The 25,006-nt window shown below is 41.8% G+C and overlaps 2 protein-coding genes across 3 annotated transcripts in view; both read left to right on the top strand.

Moving 5' to 3' along the window:
- The window catches only part of LOC311034776 (circularly permutated Ras protein 1), a 32,592-nt gene extending 30,314 nt beyond the window's left edge, over window positions 1–2,278 (top strand). For both annotated transcript variants that reach the window (XM_084042757.1, XM_084042756.1), the window contains exon 20: window positions 894–2,278. In XM_084042757.1, the coding sequence (XP_083898883.1) occupies window positions 894–1,043 (150 nt within the window). In that variant the 3' untranslated portion in view covers window positions 1,044–2,278. The remainder of the gene's footprint in view (window positions 1–893) is intronic.
- Window positions 2,279–6,664: 4,386 nt separating this feature from the next.
- LOC311035192 (E3 ubiquitin-protein ligase TRIM21) lies at window positions 6,665–24,781 on the top strand. Its single transcript, XM_084043272.1, has 16 exons — window positions 6,665–6,867; window positions 10,558–10,699; window positions 11,535–11,660; window positions 11,709–11,835; window positions 12,488–12,702; window positions 13,867–13,971; window positions 15,040–15,135; window positions 15,938–16,171; window positions 17,528–17,675; window positions 18,646–18,693; window positions 18,858–18,884; window positions 19,454–19,518; window positions 19,640–19,750; window positions 20,564–20,682; window positions 22,500–22,596; window positions 23,430–24,781. Exons 2-16 carry the CDS (start codon window positions 10,559–10,561, stop codon window positions 23,580–23,582), a joined length of 1,812 nt encoding a protein of 603 aa, XP_083899398.1. The 5' UTR covers window positions 6,665–6,867; window position 10,558; the 3' UTR covers window positions 23,583–24,781.
- The last annotated feature ends 225 nt before the right edge of the window (window positions 24,782–25,006 follow it).

Here is a 25,006-nt window from a genome sequence, read left to right on the forward strand (position 1 = left end):
AAATGACAGAGATGCGTTCCCGGACTGAATGGGATAAACAGCTGATAGGACGATGACAAGAGGTTCACATGTCTCCTATAGCAACAATACAAACGCTGAGTCACGGACACCCCCATGGATCCATTATGTCCTGTTTGTGTTTGACACAGTGTCGCTGTGCTTCCATGTCGGTTCTGTATATTTATTTCTGTGGTTCCTCTCCTCCAGTGGTGGAAAGTAACTTAAGTGCATGTACTTAAGTACTGTACTTAAGTACAATTTTTCAGTTCTTTTTAACTTAACTAGAGTATTTCCAATTTGCGATACTTTTACTTCTACTCCACTAAATCTCAGAGGCAAATATTGTACTTTTACTCCACTACAATGTTTTGAAAACTTTAGTTACTAGTTACTTTCCAGATATAAATTACTATATTATAAAACATACATCAACCACTTTAGCCCTATTTTATACATAGGCTATTTTCAAACATTCGTACTTTTGGTACTTTTAAGTATAATTTGATGCCAATACTTTTGTACTTTCACTCAAGTAACATTGTGAACACTGCAGGCCTTTTACTTTTAACAATAGTATTTTTATATTGCGGTATTGTTACTTAACCCATTGAGACCAGGAACGCATCTGTGTCATTTTAGAATTCTTTAGCTATTCAAAAATAGCAGATATACAAGCTCACTCTTTAGCTATTCAAAAATAGCAGATATACAAGCTCATAGCGCGGCACCGAGTGCCGCGCTATGAGCTTGTATATCTGCTATTTTTGAAAAATCGTGATTTTTTTGTTTTTATTTTTTTCAAAAAACTGTTAGGATTTAGATTAGGTTAAGTAAAATAAAAGTACAAATATCTGAGTACTTCTTCCACCCACTGCGACCCTCTCTGTGTCCAGGCCCTCTCTGACGAGGCGGCCAAGCTGGTGTACCAGATGAAGAGAGCCAGCAGTGTGAACAGCAATACCCCGCACCGCCAGCAGAGGAGAGACAGTCAAGCGCACAAGAGCACCACCAAGAAGCCTCTGGAAGCCATGGGGGCAATGTAGAGAACTCCTTCACTCCCAGGGGGGCCCTTTAGATGCTTCCTGGCGGTCCCCAGCTAAATGAACAAAATGGACCCTTACTGGTCTGTAACTGTGAGAGTGTGCAAATGTACACTCTCAGAGTTATGGGGGTTTGTAGAGAGAGAAACAGAGGAGATGTAGAGAAAGAGGAACACAGGGGATATACTGTAGAAAGAGTAGAGTTCTCAACGGGCCTGTAAATTAAGGCCCGGCCCTAACTGGGCCCCTACTGGGCCGGCCCGAGGCTCGGCCCCGCCCGGCCCGAACAATTACCATGCTTTTAGGCCCGAAAACCCGACAAACCTGAAAAGGTGTCATTACGTGCTTTAATGTCCTCAAAGGCACGCATCCAACAAGTTTTGAACTGAGCAGATTGGACCTTCCGTTCCAGAGATAATGGCCAAAAACATCTTGAAAACAGCCACTTTTGCCGATTTTCGATCGCCTGTTTTTCTTTGATAACACGGGTTAGCGACCAACTAGATACCTGAGTAAAGTTCACTTTGAGCTGCATCCAACACATTCTACACTTTCACTGCCATTTCTGTCTGCCTTACTGTTAGGCCGCTAGGGGCAGTTCATTGGCATAGATTTTAGGCCCGGCCTGGCCCGAAAACGTCGGGTCAAGGCGGGTTCGGGCAGAATTTGAGAACTCTAAGAGAGAGAAGCAGAAATCACAAAGCAATGCAAGAAATGGATACCGTATACGCACAAGACTCGGTCTTTCTTGGATACTTCAAATTCCTCACTGTTTACCGATGTGACCTTACAATCTATGTGCGTAGGACACCAAGATGGACTGAAAGACATTCCGTTTAATGAGTCTGAGCCAGAGCCAAACGCAACAGAAAGGACATTGTGAAAGCATGAAGGAACCTAAACAATGCCAGGTACTCATCTGCATGGATACTTGAAAATCACTCTCTTATGACATTGTACCCATTGATGAAACAGAACCCATACTCTTATGACATCATCAGCTCTGTGGAGACCTCATAACCCATTCTGTTGTGACATCATCACCGTATGGGAACCCCGCAGACCTGTACCACTATGACATTATCACCAGTATTACTACAGTATACCACAGAAAGATAACAAGCTCCAATGCTGAACAACAGCATAACAGAACAAAGGAATGCAGATCAAAGTGCACCCAAGTATAATGCTGTGTTATCATCAACTGACTGACTCATTTTAGAATAAAGCATGTAGAGATTAATGTTCATTTAGAGGTGTTCCCAGTGTGTATATTTTGCGTGTGTTCAAGTGCGAGTGTTTGCGTGAATGTGAGTGTTTCCAAGTGTGCGTGTGTGCGTGCGTGCGTGCGTGCGTTGCATGTATGTATGCTTGTGCGTCTGTGTGAATATTTGAGTTTCCCAGTGTCTGTCAAAGCAAAACTATTGATAAGCCATGATATCACGTCCGTCGATGTCCTGCATATACCTCTTCTTATCTCTGTTGTAATATCTTAACTGCACTATAATTAGCAACCATTCACCACACATAGAAAGAGGTTCCTAAACCTATGACCAGGTCAACCTGCCAACAACCCCTAACCCTACACAGTGTTCAAACTACCTTGGCATAAGCGTGTCATTATATAGTCATGTAGCCGACAGTTCACAGCAAGTTCACCGCAACTGTAGAATAAGCTCACCATTACAAACCAGAGGACAGACAGACAGACCGAGAAGGAAAACATTTCTAAACAAGAGTAATAAATGATCAAGGCCACATCGATTTAATAGATTCAATAGATTCAACTGATCTGTGACTATTATCTCAATGCTGGTTGGTTTTCAAATATGATTATTTAAGGTGTTAAAATAGTTATGAACAACTATCGATACAAAGAAATCTGGTTCTGGGAACCAAATGTTCCAGTATGGGATTAGTATTCGATTGCTTAACCAACCAGCTGTACTGGTCCTTGAGTTCAGTCAGTCAACAGTGGAATGACACCTTCTTTGACCTACTATTGTTGCGCAAAGTAGGTCGTTGCAAAATGACATAACTTCCCCTGTCACGTTTTCTCATATTTCTTAGAAAAAGACCCACAACACACTGTATAATTTGCACTTTCAATTAAACCGATATAGATCTAATATAGATTATTATTTTGTGTAGGATTATTCTAGTTACTCTAACTAGGGGTGTAGGTGGAGGCCAATCTTTCTATGTGTCTCCACATACATAGGTGTCACCTTTAAGTGCATACTTCGTTGTGACAGTCACTTGACCCACTAACCTAGAAAGATTGACTTTGATCATTGTTCTTAAATAGAGGTGGACCATGACAGTAGTGACAGTATATTTTGCCATCAGCTACATAGGACATATGATATAAGTCAGAAATCACTGAGAGTTGAAGAGTTTGTTTTAATTGGCAGTGACTATGCAGGAAGTGTTATTTGGGCTGGGTGCATGTCATTACTGTGACATAGGATTAGGGACAATTTCTAAATCACATAAGCCATATACTTGGCAAATAGTGAAAATAGCTGGTCTACAAGGTCACAACGAGTTGCATGCTTTGTGAGCTTGTAGATTTTTTTTCTATTTTCCCAGAATAGGGATGCCAGGGTTGATGTGGTTAACATACATTTTTATTGTTAATTGTTAAACAGTGATATCTTTGTTAAACAATGATAACAAAATAATTATAGATGTGAATTAGGAATGCATGTATTTCATTCAGTCTGACCAGAAGGAGAGATATATATCCTTGTATCCCCACTGGACATAAAAATGAATGACCAGAGCAGAGGGGGATATAAAAAGCATGTATTCCTCCACATCTGCCCCCCCCCCAGCAAATCCAACCCTTGGCTGGACCACAGAAGAATTGGAAGTGTTCTGATACTAAGCACATAAATGTATCAAAATCACAAGCTGAATCTTGATTATGTACAGGTGTCACGTAATTAATTGGATTGGCTGAGACATCTTCTGCAGCTCTCTGCTCAACCTCATGTCCTGCCTCCCTATCCAGTTGGCCCGTGTTCAGGGAGGGAAGCCGGGCGGCGAGGGTGTCTCTGCTGCATGTAATCCTACGGGCTGCGGCGGCACCTGTCAGCAGGGAGTGTTGGGCGGGAGGAGTAGTACCAAGGCTCCTCTACGTCCTCCCGGTGGGGGTTCCTCACTGGCAGGTGAGTCAGTAGGATACAACATTAGTGACAATTGGCATAACGACTAAATTGGGGAGAAAAGGGTAAAAAACTATAATCATTTTTCTTCAGGTACTATTTTCAGTTACAAGGAATAATAACGTAACTTTGACAAAATATATGAAAGTACATTTAGCACTTCAGATGACCTATTGTGAGCAAGTTTGAATGGCTTAATCGAAAATTAAACAGTCCGTGTTATGTTTTGGATACCATATGAGTCATAGTGAATGGCCTAAATATACCAGACCTCTGGTATGATCCTTTAAATGAAGCCCACACAAGCTGCACCTTGTGTGGGCAGTGTTCAGGATGTCTCCCCTTATCTCACTGCTGTCACCGGATCACTGCAAAAAAAGCAATGACATGTTCACACCCAAAAGGGAATACACACGCAGACACACATACTGTATATGCATACATGTGTATGCGCATAATGGCTATGCACTCAAATACAATGGCTTGTGTTCAATGTTAATGCTATGTTCTGCATCGATGTTTGTACATTTACATAATTACTGTGCATGCATTTTTTTTTGCACATGCATGACCGTGTGCAATACATACAGTAACGAGTATGTTACTTTGCACTGACTTGCATGCATGCATGCATATACTGTATGTGTGTGTGTGCGCATGTGCTTACATGCAGGTATGAGATGTCATCCAGGTTGTATTTTTCTTTCTTTTTTTATCAATTATTTGTATTCACAAAATATATAATATATATATATATATCTCAAAAACAATACAATTATGGCCAGCATAACATAGTATACGTACATGGATGCATCATGATTAAAAACTAAACAAAATAATAAGATACATATACATAATACAACCCAACACATACACAACATAAAACTAACACGACAAAAGACCAAGAAATAAAATAACAAGCAAACCCACCCACCCCTCAGGACCAATGATGTCACGAAAAGCAGGACCAAACACCACGCATACCTGTGCTAAAATTCCTACCACTGTGTAAGGACAGCCTTAAATTTAGGCCCTAAATCATGTCCTTAAGCTTATTGGCAATGCTAGACCATACGTTAGCGCTTTTCTCACTCGCTCCATGTACGTAATCTTGCCGTTGATTCTTCTAGAAGATATACTATATCTAAATAAGTTAAGCCGACATCTTATAGACCAATTATTTGTTTACTAACATTGAGACTGGACGCACAGGTGATTGTTTCATGCAATCAATTCTCAACCTGTTTTTTCGGGTTACGCTGGTTTCAGCACACCCAAACCCCCTCTTGTGTGTTGGCTAGTAAAGGCGCGTCCTAGCGAGACCTGATAATGGGTTTCATTGCGTGCATACTGGTTGCACGCATACTGGTTGTTATCAGTGTGACGTCGTCTGTTAAGGGGTCTATACACATCACTCATACCTTCTCTGACACACATAAAATGAACAACATTGTTTTCCCTTGCTTGAAATTTCCCTCTCAGCCATACACACACAATCATAAAGGATGTTGTCACAGAGGTATGGAGAACCAGCTCATACCATCGTGGTGTGTTGATCACGTAACATGCACAGTTTAAATCCTCAGAGTTCGCCAAATGCCACGAACTTCCCTCACAGTGTTCCTGAGATCTCTTTTTTCACAAGGTTTGGACGGACGGGCGTTAACCCAGACTGGCTACCAGATGAAGAGAGCTTGCCTGGGAAGCAGAAGGTCCCACGTTCGATTCCCAGCCCCTGTCTGACGACTTGGGCAGCAATCAGCTGGGAGCTGAATTTCCCCCCGTGAGATGAAATGGGCCTTATTGTAATTATTTATTTATGAGGCCATGGCTGCCATCGGCGGAGGCAAAGCAAAAGATAAGGGGTGACAAGAAATATACATTTTATCCACAACAAAAATAATGTTTATATAAATCTTCATCTTCATTGTCCTCCTTCTATCATGGTAGCATTCAGTGGTAGCAGTAAGCCTGGTGTTCACAGTACAAGAACAACAGTTTCTGACCCTGCTTAAAGACAGTTTGAGACAAAAACAAATATGTGGTTTGAGTGAAAATAGAGTGGGGTTAGAGAGGGTATGGTGTGTGTGTGTGTGTGTGTGTGTGTGTGTGTGTGTGTGTGTGTGTGTGTGTGTGTGTGTGTGTGTGTGTGTGTGTGTGTGTGTGTGTGTGTGTGTGTGTGTGTGTGTGTGTGTGTGTGTGTGCGTGCGTGCGTGCGTGCGTGCGTGCGTGCGTGCGTGTGTGTGTGCGTGTGTGCTTCACCTGTCTTGTTTGACAGATGAAAGCAAGAATTCATTTCCTCAGCCAAACCAGTCTTGCCACATTTACTTGGCACTCAGTCAAGCCAGGCGGGGGGGGGGGGGGGGCGTGGTCTTACCTGAGACAGGTAGGATGGAAAAGCACCGGCATGCTGTCACTCATTCACACACTCGTATATCACTGAGAGGAACACACACACACACACACACACACATCCTGCGGCAGTACGTTTGATAGAGAGACACTTGTGCGGTAGAGAAAGGAGAGAGGGAGAGATAAAGGGATCTCTAACAGACCGTTTGGATATTATTCATCTGTTCCTACTCTGTGTCCCACCAGGAGAAACCATCACGTCTGAAGAGTTCCACCTGAGTTAAACATCTGTCCCTGTCCAACAGGTAACATGAATTTACCAAACAATTACGCGGTTAGATGCAGTGGTGGAAAGTAACTAAGTACATGTACTTAAGTACTGTACTTAAGTACAGTTTGTCCAATTTCCAATACTTTTACTTCTACTCCACTACATCTCAGAGGCAAATATTGTACTTTTACTCCACTACAATTATTTGAAAACCTTTGTTACTAGTTACTTTTTAGATATAAATGATGATATTATGAAACATACATGAATCACTTTAGCCCTATTTTAAACATAGGCTATTTGAAAATAGCAGATCTACAAGCTCACAACGCGTCGCATCGCCAGGCGTTGTGAGCTTGTAGATCTGCTATTTTCAAACATTTTAGTACTTTTACTTTTGGTACTTTAAGTACATTTTGAAAGCAGACTCATTTTAAAGTAGACTTTAAATCTGTGATCCGCAACATTTGTGTCCTATGCGAGATTTGAACCTGCCTAAAGCTCATGAGCGCATTATCCCCTGGACAGTCGTGGATTCCCTCTGGGAACACTTGTAGAAACTTGGCCTCCCACTCGGGAGAACTCGAGAGAATCCTTGACTGGCTGGGGGAGATATTGCGGTTATGAGCTTTGGACAGTTCTACTTGTTAACCAGTAGATGTCCTACCTGACACTAGGTTGTAGCTTTCTCAATGGTAGAGAAGGGAGACCACCTCCAACATACCCTACCATACACATTGGTTAAATTAACATTTTATTCATTCAAAAAAAGTTCTGGACTGCAGCATTAAAATCCAAAACCGCTGCTAGTACTATAAGCAATCTGTTGTAAGAAGTACGAGTAGAAGTACAACCAACAGGACACTGTGAGATTTGAGAGTGTAAAGAGGAATGAAATAAATAATTACACTCTCGGCTATATTAACACTGAGGATTTGACTGTGTGTCCTGATCAGGGTTGCCAGATCTGCTTATTATAATTTCCCCCCAAGATTTTATTTGAAAATAGCCGATCTAGATCTGCTATTTTCAAATAGCTGATGTGTATGTTAAAGTGCTCATGTGGCCCATAGACACTTCTTTTGGGCTGGTTTTCCAAGACCTGGTTGCTTGTTTCTCTCACAGAATCTGGCAACGCTGGTCCTGTTGATGAATGTGACATGCTCTCCAGAAGCATCATGCTGTGTTTGTGTTTGATCGATAGATAAATCGACGAGGTGTTCGAAGAGATGAGTTTTTAGAATACGACTTGACAAGATGTCCCATTCTGGCGATGGTTACAATGACATCCCTGTTTTAGGCATGTCAATATAGGCAATATTTCCCCAAAACTTCCACAGCTTTTCTACAAAATAGTGAATATAGCAGATCTACAAGCTAGAGTATGAATTGGGGCCTATGTGGTTAAAGGTTTGGTCAATATCCGATTTAATTTGATAATGGCGGTCTTTGGATCCTTTCTGTTTCTACTGCAAATGGTGCTGTTAGCGCCTTGTCCAAAGTGCTTTACAAAGTGCATTACATTCATACACACACACACACACGCACGCACGCACGCACACACACACACACACACACTGTTAAGAAGAGTGACGTAGCGATCATGTAATCATTACGTAATCTCCTTGTCTATATTAACACACACACAGTGACACACATTGACACACACGCACTTGCACACATGCGTGCTTACATGCGAACATGTGTACATAAATGCATGTTTTAATTCCAGTGTTCCAAGACAGAATCTCGTCCAGCTTCATTCCAGGTCAGGGCAGTCATTCCTGACCGCCTAATCTGATCCCCCAAAAAAAAAGTCTGTTTGTTTCTGAGTGTTAATCCATTTGTTGGAGGTTATGCTCTATATATCTCTCTCTATCTCTCTCTTTCTATCTCTCTCTATCTCTCTATCTCAAACTAGAATTCAAAGAGTAAAAACATGACACACTCTTGAGTCCATGAATCCAGTGGTCATTAGAAGTATTACAAAAATAAAATAGACAGTAAACATTAAACAATGATTTGTACTTGTTTGTGCGCAGGTGTCTTGCACCAACAATAACAGATCTACAAGCTCACATCGCGTCGGAGCGTGACACGTTGTGAGCTTGTAAATCTTATATTTTCGGTGCAAGAAAAGGAGCGCAACCAAGTAAAAATCAGGCATAATTCTCTCTGCTGGTCACGGCGGCTCACATTACTCAGGTGCCCAGCCAGCTCCATGCAGTCACGACTGCGTTTTAAATAAACATCCAAGACGGGGGCAGAAGAATGCTGTTGTTTTGCACTTACAGAATGATTGATTGATGTGTATTTCAACAGCTGTCATATTGTATGTTGAGCTTGAATGGAAATGTAGATCTTTATTTACAGTACCCAGGGATGTAGCTGAGCACAAAGTGCTCATTTACAGCAACGCCCTACACATAGAGACACATCCCTTATACTGTTGGCCACTGAGCAACTCCACTAGAGCAGGGGTTTTCAACTGATTGTGAACCAGGGACCACCACCCTGACTAAATATCAACCTGGAGACCACTGTTGTGTTGGGTGGGGATATGGACTAATATTAGTGCGTTGGTAACACTTACTATGCATCCCGTGTCTATTTATCCCACCGTTTCTCAACCAATGGTCCACAGACTACTGGTCCATGGCATAATTAGGCCTGCAGGTTGTCAATGGGAAAATGTTTTAAAATATAAATACATCAAATGCCTTTGTTAAATGTTTTACACTACATTTTTAAATAATATTTCTAAAGTCCATCAAATGTAAGAAAATTATTTGAATTAATAGGCGTGGTGTGGGAGAAAAAGCTTGAAATGAAATAGGCCTAATAACTGTTAGGGCTTGATTTAATTTGTTGCACGACATTATGTGCAACAAATTATATCAAGCCCAGACATTATTTAACTGAATGTTGTTAGTAGTCCAGAGCTAAAAAGAAGGGGTGAGAACCACTGTTCTATTCCTATCCCAAGGTTACCCTTATTCCATTCTCTTACTTAATCTAATTTATGTATGAGTGAGCAGACACATGATTATACATATATGGGCACATTTCCTAATAATGATGATGACTCAATCAGGCAATCCGATACAACTTCCCCTTCTGGAGATTCTAACTCCCTTTTCTGTGGAATTTCTTGACCTCCAACTTCCCAGTAACTGACAACATTGACACATCATCATACTGTAGGTAACCAGGTCATTAGTGCACTGTTCCGTGGGATAAAATTAAAAATACAAATCCTCACTTTCCTTCATTACAAAATGCATGGCCAGGGACCACAAGCAATACCCTCACGGACGACCACCAGTGGTCCACGGACCACCTGTTGAAAACCAATGCACTAGAGCAATTAGGGGTTCAGTGTCTTGCTCAAGGACACTTCGACACTAACTCAGGGGGAGCAAGCGATTGAACCGGGTGCCTTCCGTCTCCCAAGCGGCTCAGATGGCTCAGATGGCTCAGATGGCTCAGACGAGAAGACAGGGGGGCAACTATTAAGGCTTAAGTGTTTTGCTCAGGGACACTTTCACACATAGACTGGGGTGAGGAATCGAACCGACAAGCTTCCGGTTCCCAGACGGCCTCTCTATCCGCTCGGCTACAGCTGCACAGTACTACTTTCTCTCCCTGCTGGTCGCTCCATCTCATTTTCTAACCCGTCTCTCATCTCTTCTCTCCTCTTTTCTCTCCCTCTCTCCTCACTCAGGATGTCCTTATACAGCAGCTTCCTGTCTGATGATCAGTTCCAGTGTTCCATCTGTCTGGATGTGTTCACCAACCCGTCGTCCACGCCGTGCGGTCACAGCTTCTGCATGGGCTGCATCACCAGGTACTGGGACGGCTCCAAGGTACGATTTCAGCTTTTTTTTTTACCCTTGTTCTTTAATTTAAAACCCCATTAAGACCAGAGGCCGATTCTACAAATGCCTTCTAAATCAGTAGTTGTCAAACTGGGCGGACCCCCCAAGGTTTTGTGCCAGGGACCACCAGAAGAAAAGATTTGTGAAACATTTTTCAAACACTTTCAAGATTTTTAGTTTTTTTTTAAATAACAGATGTACAAGCTCGTACTTGTACATCTGCTATTTTTTAGAACTACCGTCCTAAACCACCTAACCATCTAAATCCGAAGAGTTTTCTGAAAAACGTATGTTGCTATATGTGGGGTGCTCCTTCCATTCCGACATCTCGCCACTCCGACTAGTGGCTTCCGCGTGCGGTTAGGGTTAGGGTTAGGGTTAGGTATAGGGTTCGTTAACGTCGGAAAGGCGACATGTCGGAAAGGCGAAATGCACCCGCTATATGTATAGCTAAAATCTCAAATGACACCGATGCTGGCTGGTTTTTAACGGGTTAAAGAGTTAAAGAGTAAATCTGGGGCGCTCAAGTGGTGCAGAGGGAAAGTTAATGCCCACTAACGCGAGACTATAGGGTCGAATCGCGACGCGTTGTGAGCTTGTAGATCTGCTATTTTCAAATATTTTAGTACTTTTACTTTTGGTACTTTAAGTATATTTTGATGCCAATACTTTTGTACTTTTACTCAAGTAAATTTTGAATTCTAGGACTTTTACTTGTAACAGAGCACTTCTATATTGCAGCATTGGTACTTTTACTCAAGTAAAGCAACTGAGTACTTTTTCCACCACTGATTGATTGATTGATTGATGCTTCCATTCCCAGGTGTGTCAGTGTCCTCTGTGTAAGAAGAGCTTCCAGAAGAGGCCAGACCTGCAGATCAACAGAACCCTGAGGGAGATCACAGAACAGTTCAAATCTATGAGCGTAGCCGTGACAAGAAGATCAAGTATAGGGGGAGGGAAGGAGAGGAAAGTAGGAGGAGGAGGAGGGGGAGGAGGAGGAGGAGGAGGAAGAGGATGGGAGGGAGGGATGCCAGACGTTTTATTTCTCGAGCTGAAGAAGAAGCTGCCACGAGGACAGAGGACACCGATGATCATCATCCCTTCAGAATCACAAAGTCAAGGTGTGTGTGTGTGTGTGTGTGTGTGTGTGTGTGTGTGTGTGTGTGTGTGTGTTTGTGTGTAATTATTATGTTTATAATGCGTTAAAACCAGGGGTCTTCAACGTTTTCAGGCCAAGGACCCCTTGGCTGAGAGAGAGATAAAGCAGGGACCCCCATTATATATTGTATAGAATATCATTTTTTTCGTAGATTTCATAGGCAGCTGCATAGACTTGTTTCACAGCACTATCATGTTGGATTCATGTTAATGTGTATTTCCAGACATTTAACCATGCACTTAAACAACACTTAGTATACCTGACCTTTCACTCTGTACTTAGCCTGCTCTTTTCCCCCCTATACTAAACCACTTTGCCGAAAATAGCAGATCTACAAGTGCACAACGCCTCGCAACGGGAGGCGTTGTGTGCTTGTAGATCTGCTATTTTTGGCTAAAGTTCCCCTCAGAATAGGGATGCTTGTTTGAAGTGGATAATGTCAAAATCACACAAAGACTTTAGGCATTATGGTTAGAGATGGTTAACGTGACGTGGGTTTGGTGTGGTTAAGGTCAGGTTAAGGTAAGGATGCATGCTGAGAGCAGTTTAGGATCCTACGATACATGCTGCTCTTCATCTGACGTCCTGTATCACATTATTATTATTATCCAAAGGAAATCCTTTCGTTACATCAGGCTCACCTATGTCCACTCTGGGGTCTTCAGTGCCCAACCAGAGTCCACTCGCCGCCATGGTCCAGGCCCAGACCTTGAACCACAGCTCTGGTGGGCCTCCACCACTGCCCCCAGGCCGTAGACGCTTCACCGTGTCCGGGGTAGATGACAGTATGAACGTGCCCCTCTGTGAGATCCACCGAAGGGGAATACTGGTACGGCATGAGCATGTACTTTATATGAACAGTTTCAAACACATTTCAAGCATTTTCTAGGTTTTGTTGTTGCATAATCGTTATTGTAAAATAATAATGTTTGTGTTTTGAAAATACATATACTACTGTATGAGCAGTTGTAGACAGATGCTAGTTGTGTTATTTAGAAGATAAATGCAAAGTATTTTATTCAGATAGATGATAATTATGTTATTTAGACTGATTCTATGTATGTTTTTTTAGATAGATGCTAGGTTTTATTTGTACCTGTACCCTAGTCTCTTTGTAGCACATACTTGTTTTCTAAGCATTAATTCCTTGACCATTAACCCTGTTATTGGTTGATAAAGGTTCATATTGATTGATTGATTGATTGATGTACTTTACATCAATCATGTCTTAGTAAGACATGAGAACAGTACATTACATGGAAGTACAAATTCACAATACAAGGTCTACTAAACTGGAAAGCTCATTAAGCACTAAGCTTGTTTAAGATGAGATCCCCATGCACACAAATCATGATGTAATCATGATATCATTTACTCTGACCTTGCTTTTTGTACATATTTCAGATTAAGACCCGATGAATGACAAAAACAAAAGTGAAACATGATTACATGTACATTGTAAGAGTACTGTGTCAAGTAGCATAAACAAGAGCATACTAACACATCATATTAGTATGGCAACAGACGGTATAGCCATACTATTTTAGAATTTTATTTTAGGTTTCAACCCATTGAGACCTGAAGCCGATTCTCCTAAATCTCAACAGTATTCTGAAAAACGTATGTTTCTATATCAGTGGTGCTCAATCTTTTTCATGTCAAGGACCCCCAAAATTACATGTATTTGGACGCGGACCCCCATCAAAATATTTTGTTCCAGGGACCCCCCAGAAGCGAAGATTTGAGTTAAAATGTTCGCTTTAAAAATATATATATTGAAAGATTTGCACACATTTTCACGATTTTTCAAAAATAGCAGATCTACAAGCTCGTAGCGCGGCACTCGGTGCCGCGCTATGAGCTTGTACATCTGCTATTTTTGAATAGCCCAAAGTGCAAAATAATGCTTTTTAGCTCAAATCTAAAAATGACACAGTTCCAGGTCTTAATGGGTTAAAATGCTGTCATTTGAGCATTGCTCTTTCGTCTCCAGGTGTACTGCAGGACAGACAGGGTGTGTATCTGTCCTGAGTGTGAGACGTTGGACCACCAAGACCACGATACTGTGTCCGTGGAGTCTGAATGGCAGGAACAGAAGGTAGGATGGAGGAGAGGGAGGGACAGAGTGGTGGGGAGGGAGGGAGGGAGGGAGAGAAAGGGTATAGGGAGGAAGAGTTATTAGATCACCAGGCAAGTACTTTCCAACAAGACATTGGCCCCTATTTAAAGGATCTATAGCAGGGGTCTTCAACGTTTTCAGGCCAAGGACCCCCTAGCTGAGAGAGAGATGAAGCAGGGACCCCCTCTATATTGTATAAAATTGTGTTTCAGATTAAGCCTTTTTTGTTTACTTGGTCTGCAAATTTTTTTCCCCCTACACCTATACCTCTTTGCCAAAAATAGCCGATCTACAAGCTCACAACGCCTTGCAGCGCGAGGCGTTGTGAGCTTGTAGATCTGCTATTTTTGGCTATAGTTCTCCTCAGAAAAGGGATGCTAGGGTTCAGGTGGTTAATGCGAAAAAATAAATCATATCACACAAACATTTGGCGGACCCCCTGTAGTAACTCTGAGCCCCTGTTGAAGACCCCTGATCTATAGTGCATACTATATGGTCTAAGTAAAGCAAGGGTTCCCACACTTTTCAGGCTGCGACCCCCCAAAATAATGATATTTGAACTGGGGACCCCACACCCTGACAAGCACTTGGAATTGCAGGCATTACATTTAGTTTGACTCGGTTCCACGGATAAAGGTTGTGAAAATAGCCGATCTACAAGGCCTCGCACTGCGAGGCCTTGTAGCTTGTAGATCGGCTATTTTCACAATGTTTGCCTCTTTCTTTCGTAATATTTGACAATTTGGCCATTTTGTTATTAGAAAGGTCTTAAAAGTCATTAAATTGTAACGTTAGAAACGTGCAGATGCCAGATACCCTGTATACACTTATACTGTATGTTGGTTTGTTTACTGTTGAAAACAATGTTGCACATTAAGCTAATCATCTGGGGACCCCCCAGAATAACTCATGCATAATGTGAACTCAAAAGGCGCAAGGTGCAAAGGTGCTGTATTTGTTTTCTTAATAAATCTTAATTAACTTTGTGTGTAACATGAATTAAACCAATTTGTGCGTGGGTGCGTGTGTGTGTGTGTGTGTACGCAGGCCCTGCTGAGCGTGTCGGAGCAGGACACTCAGGACATGATCAAACTGAGAGTCCGAAAGATCGAGGAGATGAGGATGTCTGTGTCCGATCTAGAGGTAGGACACACACACACACACACACACACACACACACACACACACACACACACACACACACACACACACACACACACACACACTTTGTATTACTGTCTTTTGGCTGACTCATAAATGTAATAACATTGGTTGCAACTAACTGTTGAACAGAGGTTGAAAAATCGGTTCTTGCAAAAGTGGCAAAGTGAACTTAATAGACATCCTGATCCTGTGACCTCTATGTAGAGTTCAAACAAGTTAGAAAATACCTGTGCAAGTACATGACAGGCCATTTGTAATGTTAGGTGAAATTCTAGTAGGCTATATTCGTGGGGACACTTGGCCCTCACCAGGGACGTGCACAGATAGACTCTAGGTGGTGCTAGAGCACCTGCCCTTTGCCCTCTTGACCAGAAGTGCCCTTTTGAAAAAGGGCATTTTCAGTTTACAGCAGGGGCTTCAACAGGGGGTCCGGGACCCCTAGGGGGTCCTCAGAGTTACTACAGGGGGGTCCGCCAAATCTTTATGTGATATGATTTTTCTTTTTACCATAACCACTCGAAAGCTAGCATCCCTTTTCTGAGGAGAACTTTAGCCAAAAATAGCAGATCTACAAGCCCACAACGCCTCGCGCTGCGAGGCGTTGTGGGCTTGTAGATCGGCTATTTTTGGCAAAGAGGTATAGGTGTAGAGGGAAAAAAGAGCAGATCAAGTAAAGAAAAAAAAGTATCATTTACTGGAGCACCTGCCCCTCAAAATGTCTGTGCACGCCACTGGCCCTCACAAGTATAGTAATACAAGTACACAAACAAACACCCCCCAGGTGTCTGTGGAGCGTGAGACAGCGGGCAGTGTGTGTGTGTTCACGGCCATGGTGAGCGCGGTGGAGAGGAGCCAGGCCGAGCTGCTGGAGGTGATGGAGATGAGCCGGCGGGCGGCGGAGCACCAGGCCGACGCCCTGATACGACAGCTGGAGCTGGAGGTCAACGAGCTCAAGAGGAGAGGCCACGCCCTCTCTGAGCTCGCCCAGTCAGAGGACCACATCCACTGTGTCAAGGTAAGGAGAAAATACTATCATTATATATATATATATATATATATATATATATATATATATATATATATATATATATATATATATATAAAAGCAATTTAGCTTTTTATATACAACTAGATTTTCAGGCCGCAACGTGGTATTCAAATCTAGTCCCATATTGCGCTGATCAGAGCAATGGTCACCGTGTTATGGCCATTTGAAGCGTTAAACACTACAGTAACACTGCTATAGTGCCCGATATGTGTGCATTTTTTTTTTTTTGTGTGCACTATTCTCATCCCAGTCCCCTGAACAGTGTTTGTGCGGAGTTTGGTGCGGATTGAAGCAACGGTGCTTGTGATATCCACCATTGATCCACCTTCGGTCCACCCGCCCACCCAACCAACTACTAGGCAATTTTAATATGGGACATATGGATATATATGTATAGCTCTGTGCAAAGCTGTAGTCCCAGGTTTCCAGAAGGTGGTACACCAGTTTCCTCTTCCAGTTCTTTTTCCCCATAGCTTTGTTTGATTTATTTGAACTGGAAACGGGTGTCATTGTTGTGTTTTGGCTTCAAACCTGCTGCCAAGCCAGTCAAACAAGGTGGGGAAGTTAAGCGTAACACCTGGGACTACAATTATGCACAGAGCCGATTGTCGCGCACTTACCGTTGTTATAGACACTAGACCATACCCGGTCGGCGCAGCGCATCCGTGGGGGGATATGCGCACATGATCTGGCAACCCGGGAGGCAGTTCGTCCCATAGCTGGGCAGCCCCGTAACCATGGCGACAGTGTTTGACACAAAAACGCTAATAAGAAGCTGAGATTTGATGAAATTGAAAAACGGGCTTCACAGTTGCGTTCAGATGGTAATGGTCGATGGCTGTGTGCAAAATCAGAGCAATTGGTCCAGCCAGTGAGGAGAACCGGGTATCTTCACTCACGTACCACTACACTCACGTACCACTACAGAGGTTACTAGAATTATAGTAGGATAGTAGGATAGTAGGATAGTAGGATAGACATATAAAGGTAGACGCCTCCTCCGGCGTTTGTATCTCGGCCACCATTTTGGAGAAGGCAAGCTTTCTGACTACTGGCCAATCACACGTGTCTTTTCCGGGACTTGGCAGTTAGGCTAGTTGTATAAAAATATAACAGAATATGTTTATACAACTAGATTCCCGGAAAAGACACGCTGTGATTGGCCAGTAATCAGGAAGCTTGCCTTCTCCAAAATGGCGGCCGCGATGCAGGTCGCTTCAATGAACTGCACAGGCCAATGAGGTATCTAGGTTTCTATATCTATGGATTGTCACTCACTTATATCACTGACTTCCTGTCTTTGCTCACTTCCTGTTGTTATAGAGCTTTCCCGCCCTCTCCACCCCTCCACCAACCAGAGACTGGTCTGGGGTGTCCGTGAACTCTGACCTGGGAACGGGGACCGTTTATAGGTCGCTGGCTGCCCTGATGGAGAGGTTCCGGGAAGAACTGAAGCACATAGCTGAGATAGGTGAGTGAAGCCTCATTTAGACTTTGTTGTACGACCCCTTCGCTTTCACTGATGTGTTCTCAACAGAAAATGGTGTAAACTAACCTTAACACTCAGCTACATGTACAGACCGTGAGTCTAAAAGACAGATTCAAGCTACACTCTTTAATTTCCTACTCTGTATTTGAACCGCGGCCCAAATGCTTAAAGCTTTCACCACCGAGCTAATAGAGCCTGACTGCTTGCTCAGGGGAGAAATTTAATTTTGATCTTCAGCCAGACATTTTTCAAATGTATTGTCTTATTAATAGTCTTAATATTTCAAACATTCATTGTATGTTCAAGGTGTTTTAATATTGCACTATGTAACTTTCCTCTTCTACTATGTATTTGAACCCGGGTCTCCTGCGCAAGTGCTGACATTTTTACCATTGAGCCAATAGAGCCTGCCTGTTTGCTCAGGGGATATATTTAATCTTAACCTTCAGGTCTAAATTCGTGTCAAACCAGAAACAGGATCGTGTCAAAGGTCATGTCCCACCTAGACACAGGATCTGTCTCAATAGAAGAGCAGGGAATACAACCACCTCACTTGTATAAGTTATATTGTATTAACATACTCTACCATACAGATTGGACAAAATTACAATTTGGTTGATGTTTGGGTTCTCCAGAACTGAAAACGGTGAATATTTAGGCTTCTCCAAAAGTCTAAATAAAGTTTCATAGTTTACATAACCTTGCTGTTGGGCAGAAACCTCATATCTCCATATTCTAACTTTTGGTGTTTCTTTGTAAATGTAATACCCTACTTTTACTGCAGTGTCACACAAAAGCATCGGAAGTAGTTAATTTTGCTACTTTTGAATTAGAATCCTGAAAAGTAACAGTTTTGGACATAATGAGGTTTCCACCCGACAGAGATGATAAGTTAACCTCTTGGAGGTTTTAACTCAAACATGTGATCCTGATCTATGTGTTGTTGTTCCAGGTTTTCCCGCCTCAGTGTTGGAATCCAGTCCGGTCCGGAATGCACCCAGTGAGTGTCTTTTAAACAGCCCTATATGTACTGTATGATCTGTCAGTGATTAGTAACAGTAAAGCTTTTCCACAAAAAAAACATCATTGAACATAATCCTTAAATTCATAGGGTTTAAGAAATTCAGTTTTAGACATTTTGTTATTTTGTTATTTTTCTTTTAGAGGTGAAGAGGATGCAAGACTATGCAGGTATGTTACATGTAATAAAGAAAACACAGGATGAATGAATACACATAATACATATATAACATACCCTTGAAATCATAGCTACAAATCTAATGTTTGATTTTTTGTTATGCTCTTTATCTCTGTCTCTCTGTCTGTCTGTCTGTCTCTCTCTCTCTCTCTCTCTCTCTCTCTCTCTCTCTCTCTCTCTTCTCTCTCTCTCTCTCTCTCTCTCCTCTCTCTCTTCCCCCTCTCTTCTCTCTCTCTCTCTCTCTCTCTCTCTCTCTCTCTCTTCTCTCTTGTCTCTCTCCTCTCTCTCTCTTCTCTCTCTCTCTCTCTCTCTCTCTCTCTCTCTTCTCTCTCTCTCTCTCTCTCTCTCTCTCTCTCTCTCTCTCTCTCTCCTCTCTCTCTCTCTCTCTCTCTCTCTCTCCTCTCTCTCTCTCTCTCTCTCTGTATCTCTTCCTTCTCTCTCTCTCTCTCTCTCTCTCTCTCTCTCTCTCTCTCTCTCTCTCTCTCTCTCTCTCTCTCTCTCTCTCTCTCTTCTCTCTCTCTCTCTCTCTCTCTCTCCTCTCTCTCTCTCTCTCTGTCTGTAGTGGACATGACTCTGGACTCCAACACCGCCCATCCCAGGCTCGTCCTATCAGAGGACATGAAGCAGGTGAGATCACCTGTCAATCAGCAATTTTGCTGTTTGTGTGTGACAAGTGGTACAGTATGAGGAAATAGGGCATTAATTACATCTTTTTATTACTGTGTTATTATGTGTTTTGTCATCACAGGTGAAGTGTGGCGAGCGTCACCAGTTGGTCCCAGACAACCCGGAGAGGTTTGACAGAGTGGTGTGTGTTCTGGGCAGAAAGGCTATTACATCTGGCAGACATTACTGGGAGGTAAAGGTTGAGAGAGTGTGTGTGTGTGTGTGTGTGTGTGTGTGTGTGTGTGTGTGTGTGTGTGTGTGTGTGTGTGTGTGTGTGTGTGTGTGTGTGTGTGTGTGTGTGTGTGTGTGTGTGTGTGTGTGTGTGTGTGTGTGTGTGTGTGTGTGTGTGTGTGTGTGTGTGTGTGTGTGTGTGTGTGTGTGTGTGTGTGCGCGCGCGCGCGCACGCGAGAAGTACTCACATTTTTTACTTAAGTGAAAGTATCAATACTGCAATGTAGAAATATGAGTAAAAGTAAAGTACAAAAGTATTGGTATCAGATTGTACTTAAAGTACCAAAAGTAGAAATTACTCATTATGCAGAATGCCCCATTTCCCAAGTTTTCAAATGTATAAAATGTATGGAATCTTTTGAAATAGCAGATCTACAAGCTTAAAATGTGACGCATTGCGACGCATTGTGAGCTTGTAGATCGGCTATTTTCAAATGGCCGAAATGTATATAGGGCTGAAGTGGTTAATGTATGTTTTGTAATAATAATCAAAATCTACAAAGTAACTAAAGTTTTCAAATAATTGTAGTGGAGTAAAAGTACAACATTTCCAAGTATTGGAAATTGGAAATACTCAAGTAAAGTAAAAAATACCTAAACATTTTACTCAAGTACAGTACTTGAGTACATGTACTTAGTCACTTTCCACCACTGGTATTACACAAAATGAGTGAGAGTTTGAAAATTGTCTCTCCTCTCCTTCTCTTTGTGTATTTGTGTGAATTAGCTGAAAAGCTTGTTTAACAACTCTATGCTTTTTTCCCCCATAAACCAGGTCGAGGTGGGCGGGAAGACAGACTGGGATCTGGGCGTGGCCAGCCAATCAATCGGCAGGAAGGGAAAGGTCGACGTCACCCCTTGCAACGGATACTGGTTCCTCAGCTTGAGAGACAAGTGGGTTTTGTGGGGTCACTCACTACAGATATACATTATCCACAGTACAGGTCACTCACTACAGATATACATTATCCACAGTACAGGTCACTCACTACAGATATACATTATCCACAGTACAGGTCACTCACTACAGTTATACATTATCCACAGTACAGGTCACTCACTACAGATATACATTATCCACAGTACAGCCCGACTAATGGCAGCTGTTTGAGTCCAAACCCGATTTTGGAGAGTTCAGAACCACTGATGAACCATGTTTTGACCAATATTTGGTGCATATTTAGTCTCTAATCAATTTGAAACCATTTAACTTGCAAGCATATTAGTGACTTTGAATAAGTACATGATAGCTAAAAAAAAAGACACGTAACCTGAACTTTATTTTATTTATCCACATAAGCCATATTCAATGATTTTCAAATAATATTTGTCGTACGAAGAAAGCCAGATCTACAAGCTCACAACCAGTGTTCATTTTCACAGCGAATTCTGATTTAGTCTTAGTCTTTTGATTAACACACCATTTAGTTGTAGTACTATTTTAGTCATCTGAAATTGTTTAGTCTTAGTCAACAAAATGAACACTGCTCACAACACGCAGTGTGAGCTTGTTGATCTGGCTTTCTTTGTGCGACAAACATATTTTGGGGAGGGATACATTATCAAAAGCAACTGCATGGATTTCCCCCCATGCATCCCCCTCAGCAAATTGAACCCCTTGTATGTCCATGCCATGTCTTATGGTGTTAAGTTGCATGCATGTGTCAATGCCTGTATAGCAACACTTGCCCTGCTGCATGGATAATCAAGTATGCAATCTTATAACCAGCTGACATGGAACAATAGAACAGGCTTCTGTTCCTATCTAGCGAGCCGGCATAACAAACAAAGCAGCAGTAATGAGTCCAAAGGTCAAAAGCCTCGATTAAAGCCATAGTGTCCTAATGCTAGATGTCTTCCTTTGTCCCGACAGTGAAAGACATTAAAAGGCGTAGTAAGTGTTTATTACTGATTAGCTCTATATTCTGGTAGTAGGCTAATCATTGCTATAGAGCAGGGGTTCTCAAACCTTTTCAGCTGAGACACCAAAAGATTAATTTGGTGGTAAAACTTTGTGGATGGATGTAGGGCCTGGAACAAAGGCACCTAACTACAGTGTTTCTAAACAAATCCAGCCTAATATAATTTGCTTTGTGTAAGTGTAATGCACCTGAACACATCACTAATCCACCAACAGCCCAAAGATCCAATGGAGCCGCAAACAGTCAGGTCCGAAAACTGAAAAATCCCCCTGGAAAACATTTTGGTAGGCATTTTTGAGGAAAGGTACTTCATGTGTTGTTTCTATATGATTGGCACACAGCAGAAATATATCTGTGTATTCTGTTGATGTTGTAACGACACTGTGATCGCGGGTATTTTGTTTATGCTCAGTGCAGGATATGTGATGACACAGTGACTGTGTATATTTGTTTCTGCATAGTGCAGGGTAGTGTATCGGTTGTATACTATCATATAAAGTCGTTCATCATGGCATTTTTGTGTTGTTTCTTTTTTTTTTACTCCTAGCTATTGTGTAGCTAGCAACTCTGCGGTACTTTTTTTACTCTGTGTCTGTACTTTAACTGCTTTGCTGCCTCTGGCGACTGAATTTTGCCTGTGGGATCAATAGAGCTCTATCTATCCTAAATGGATTCAGTACATAAAAATAATATAGAAACAACACAAGTGCTTTTCCTCAAAAATTACGACGACGTTGTTTTTTGTTTCGTTTTTGTGTTTTTCCGGTATTGACTATCTCCTCTCTTCAGGAACAAATATGCGTTCCGCACAGAGCCCTCCACAGATGTACCGCTCAGTCTCCGACCACAGAAGATCGGTGTGTTTGTGGACTACGACAAAGGCCAGGTGCAGTATAATAATAATAATAATAATAATAATATCTCAGATTTATATTGCGCTTTTCGAGGTACTCAAGGTCGCTTTACATGGGGAGGAGTATGGGAAATGGTTGGGTTCTGGGCCACAGCCCTAAAACTGCTAAGAATGACTATTAATCTATCATAGGTCTAGGGTTTCCCAAACATAGAGTTGTTGTGATCCATTTTGGGTCATCATGGACCCATTTTTATGGATCACGACTCGCAGTAAATATCCAGTTTTCTTTTACCTTTCGTACAAAACAATATCGCCTGTTTTCAGCCGAGATTTGGTGTAGTAGTCGGTAAAAGGTATGGAGGCCAAGTATAGACCCCTGGATGACCCCAGTCAGCTAGGTATTTGCGTGATAGGATCTTTAGATTTTTACATTAACCACTAACCCTAGCGTCCCTATTCTGTGGGGAACATTAGCCGAAAATAGCAGATCTACAAGCTCACAACGCCTCGCACCGCGAGGCGTTGTGAGCTTGTAGATCTGCTATTTTCAGCAAAGTGGTTTGGTGTAGAGGGAAAGAGGAGCAAACCAAGCACAGAGCCAAAGGTCAAGTTGAGGGTGAAACCATGAAATCACACAACACCGATAACCTATGAAGCTATCTATGAAGTCTATGAAAAGGTTTAATCTGCAACACGATGTTATGCAATATGTAGTAGGGCGGGGGTCCCTGCTTCATCCGTCTCTCAGCTAAGAGGTCCTTGGCCTGAAAAAACGTTTGTAAAGCCCTGATATAGGGTATTAAAGTGGTTAAATTTACATCATTGAATTTCTGCTCTTCTTGCTTGATCCGTTATCTCCACAGGTGTCCTTCTACAACGTGGACGCTAAGGTCCACATCTACACCTTTACGGACACCTTCACAGAGAGGATCTACGGGTTCTTCAGCCCCTGCACCAACAAGTCAGGGAAGAACGACGCCCCGCTGACCATCACACCTGTCAACATGATGGAATGATACGTATGTGTGTTTACTACGGATGCACGATTATTGACATTTTGGCCAATGTCCGATTACCGATTAAATTGCATGGTCAAATCGACCGATACCGATATTACAATTACTGTTATACAGTAACTGTGATTCTGGGACTTCTTATTACCTGATTTATTAGGCCTACTGATCAAGTTCACATTTGAGTTCAAACCTCTTAAATTGAACATTTTGACAACTTGATTGATCCTGACAAGTTACACAGATATATGTTCACATTTTGTAGACATACTGTATGTACATAAGCATGTATTTATGCGCACAGACAGATACTGTACATAAGCATGTATTTAAGCGCAGACCGAAGCATGAATGTGCATTACATGTGCACACACAGACATGCACAGATTAATATATACACAGACACACGCACACACACAAAATTATTTTTGTTAATGATAGAAACTTGGCAAAAATCCTCCATTTGTAGTTCATAAAGTTCAACACTAGAGCGCACCCTTCTACAGACAACAGTGTGTTTGACAATGATATGATGCAAGAAGAAAATATTGAACAGTGAGGATGATAATGCCTTCGATCTTAATGGTTTTTAAACCATATTCATTATATCCCTGGCTGCGTTGTAAAGAGCTCCTCTTAGGAGAGGAGATGAAAGTTTCTTCTAGATGCATTTACAAGACACGCTTATACAGTGGTGTTTTTATTGTTTTATATTCATGTCCTTTATTGATTTGTGAAACATTTTCTGACCATCCTGGTTAATTTTCCCCTATTGTTACTTTTAGCTTAGGTCAAACAATACAATAGTGTTTTATCATTACTGTATGCTTGACCTGCACACGCGCACGCGCGCACGCAATGTGTACAGGCATATTTTCATGTGTGCATACTACATATACCATACATAGGTACACTAATGTTCCTAGTGTTTTTTTATATACATGTAAATAAGATGTTACTTTAAGCGGTAGCTGTACAGAAATCAGTTTAAAGAAGGGTGTTTCATGTTTGTATAACATTTTCCATGCAGAAAATGTATAATATATCGCCACTCTCGGGTGGAAACCTTGTATAAAGCCGTTACTTTTCAGGAAATGGAAAAAAGGATCCAGAAAAAAAGTTCCAGTGGATCCAATATAGTTATTATTTAGTCACAAGTTCTTGTTCATACTTTTCATTTGTTAAATAAAACTCACAGACAAACTTAACCGCTTTCAAAATAATTTTCCTGATGGCTGCAGTTACATGTTGTCAACACTAGAGGGCAGAATCACCACAACTATGAAGTCACGGGTAACATGTTTGCTGCAGTGGTGGACAGTAACTTGGTACATTTACTTGAGTACTGTACTTTGTACTTTAGTAATTTCTTTTGAATATCTGTACTTTACTGTATTTTCACGCTACACTTCAAAGACAAATATTAT

Source organism: Gymnoscopelus microlampas (assembly GCF_963454915.1).
Source record: "Gymnoscopelus microlampas genome assembly, chromosome: 19".
Classification (NCBI taxonomy): domain Eukaryota; kingdom Metazoa; phylum Chordata; class Actinopteri; order Myctophiformes; family Myctophidae; genus Gymnoscopelus; species Gymnoscopelus microlampas.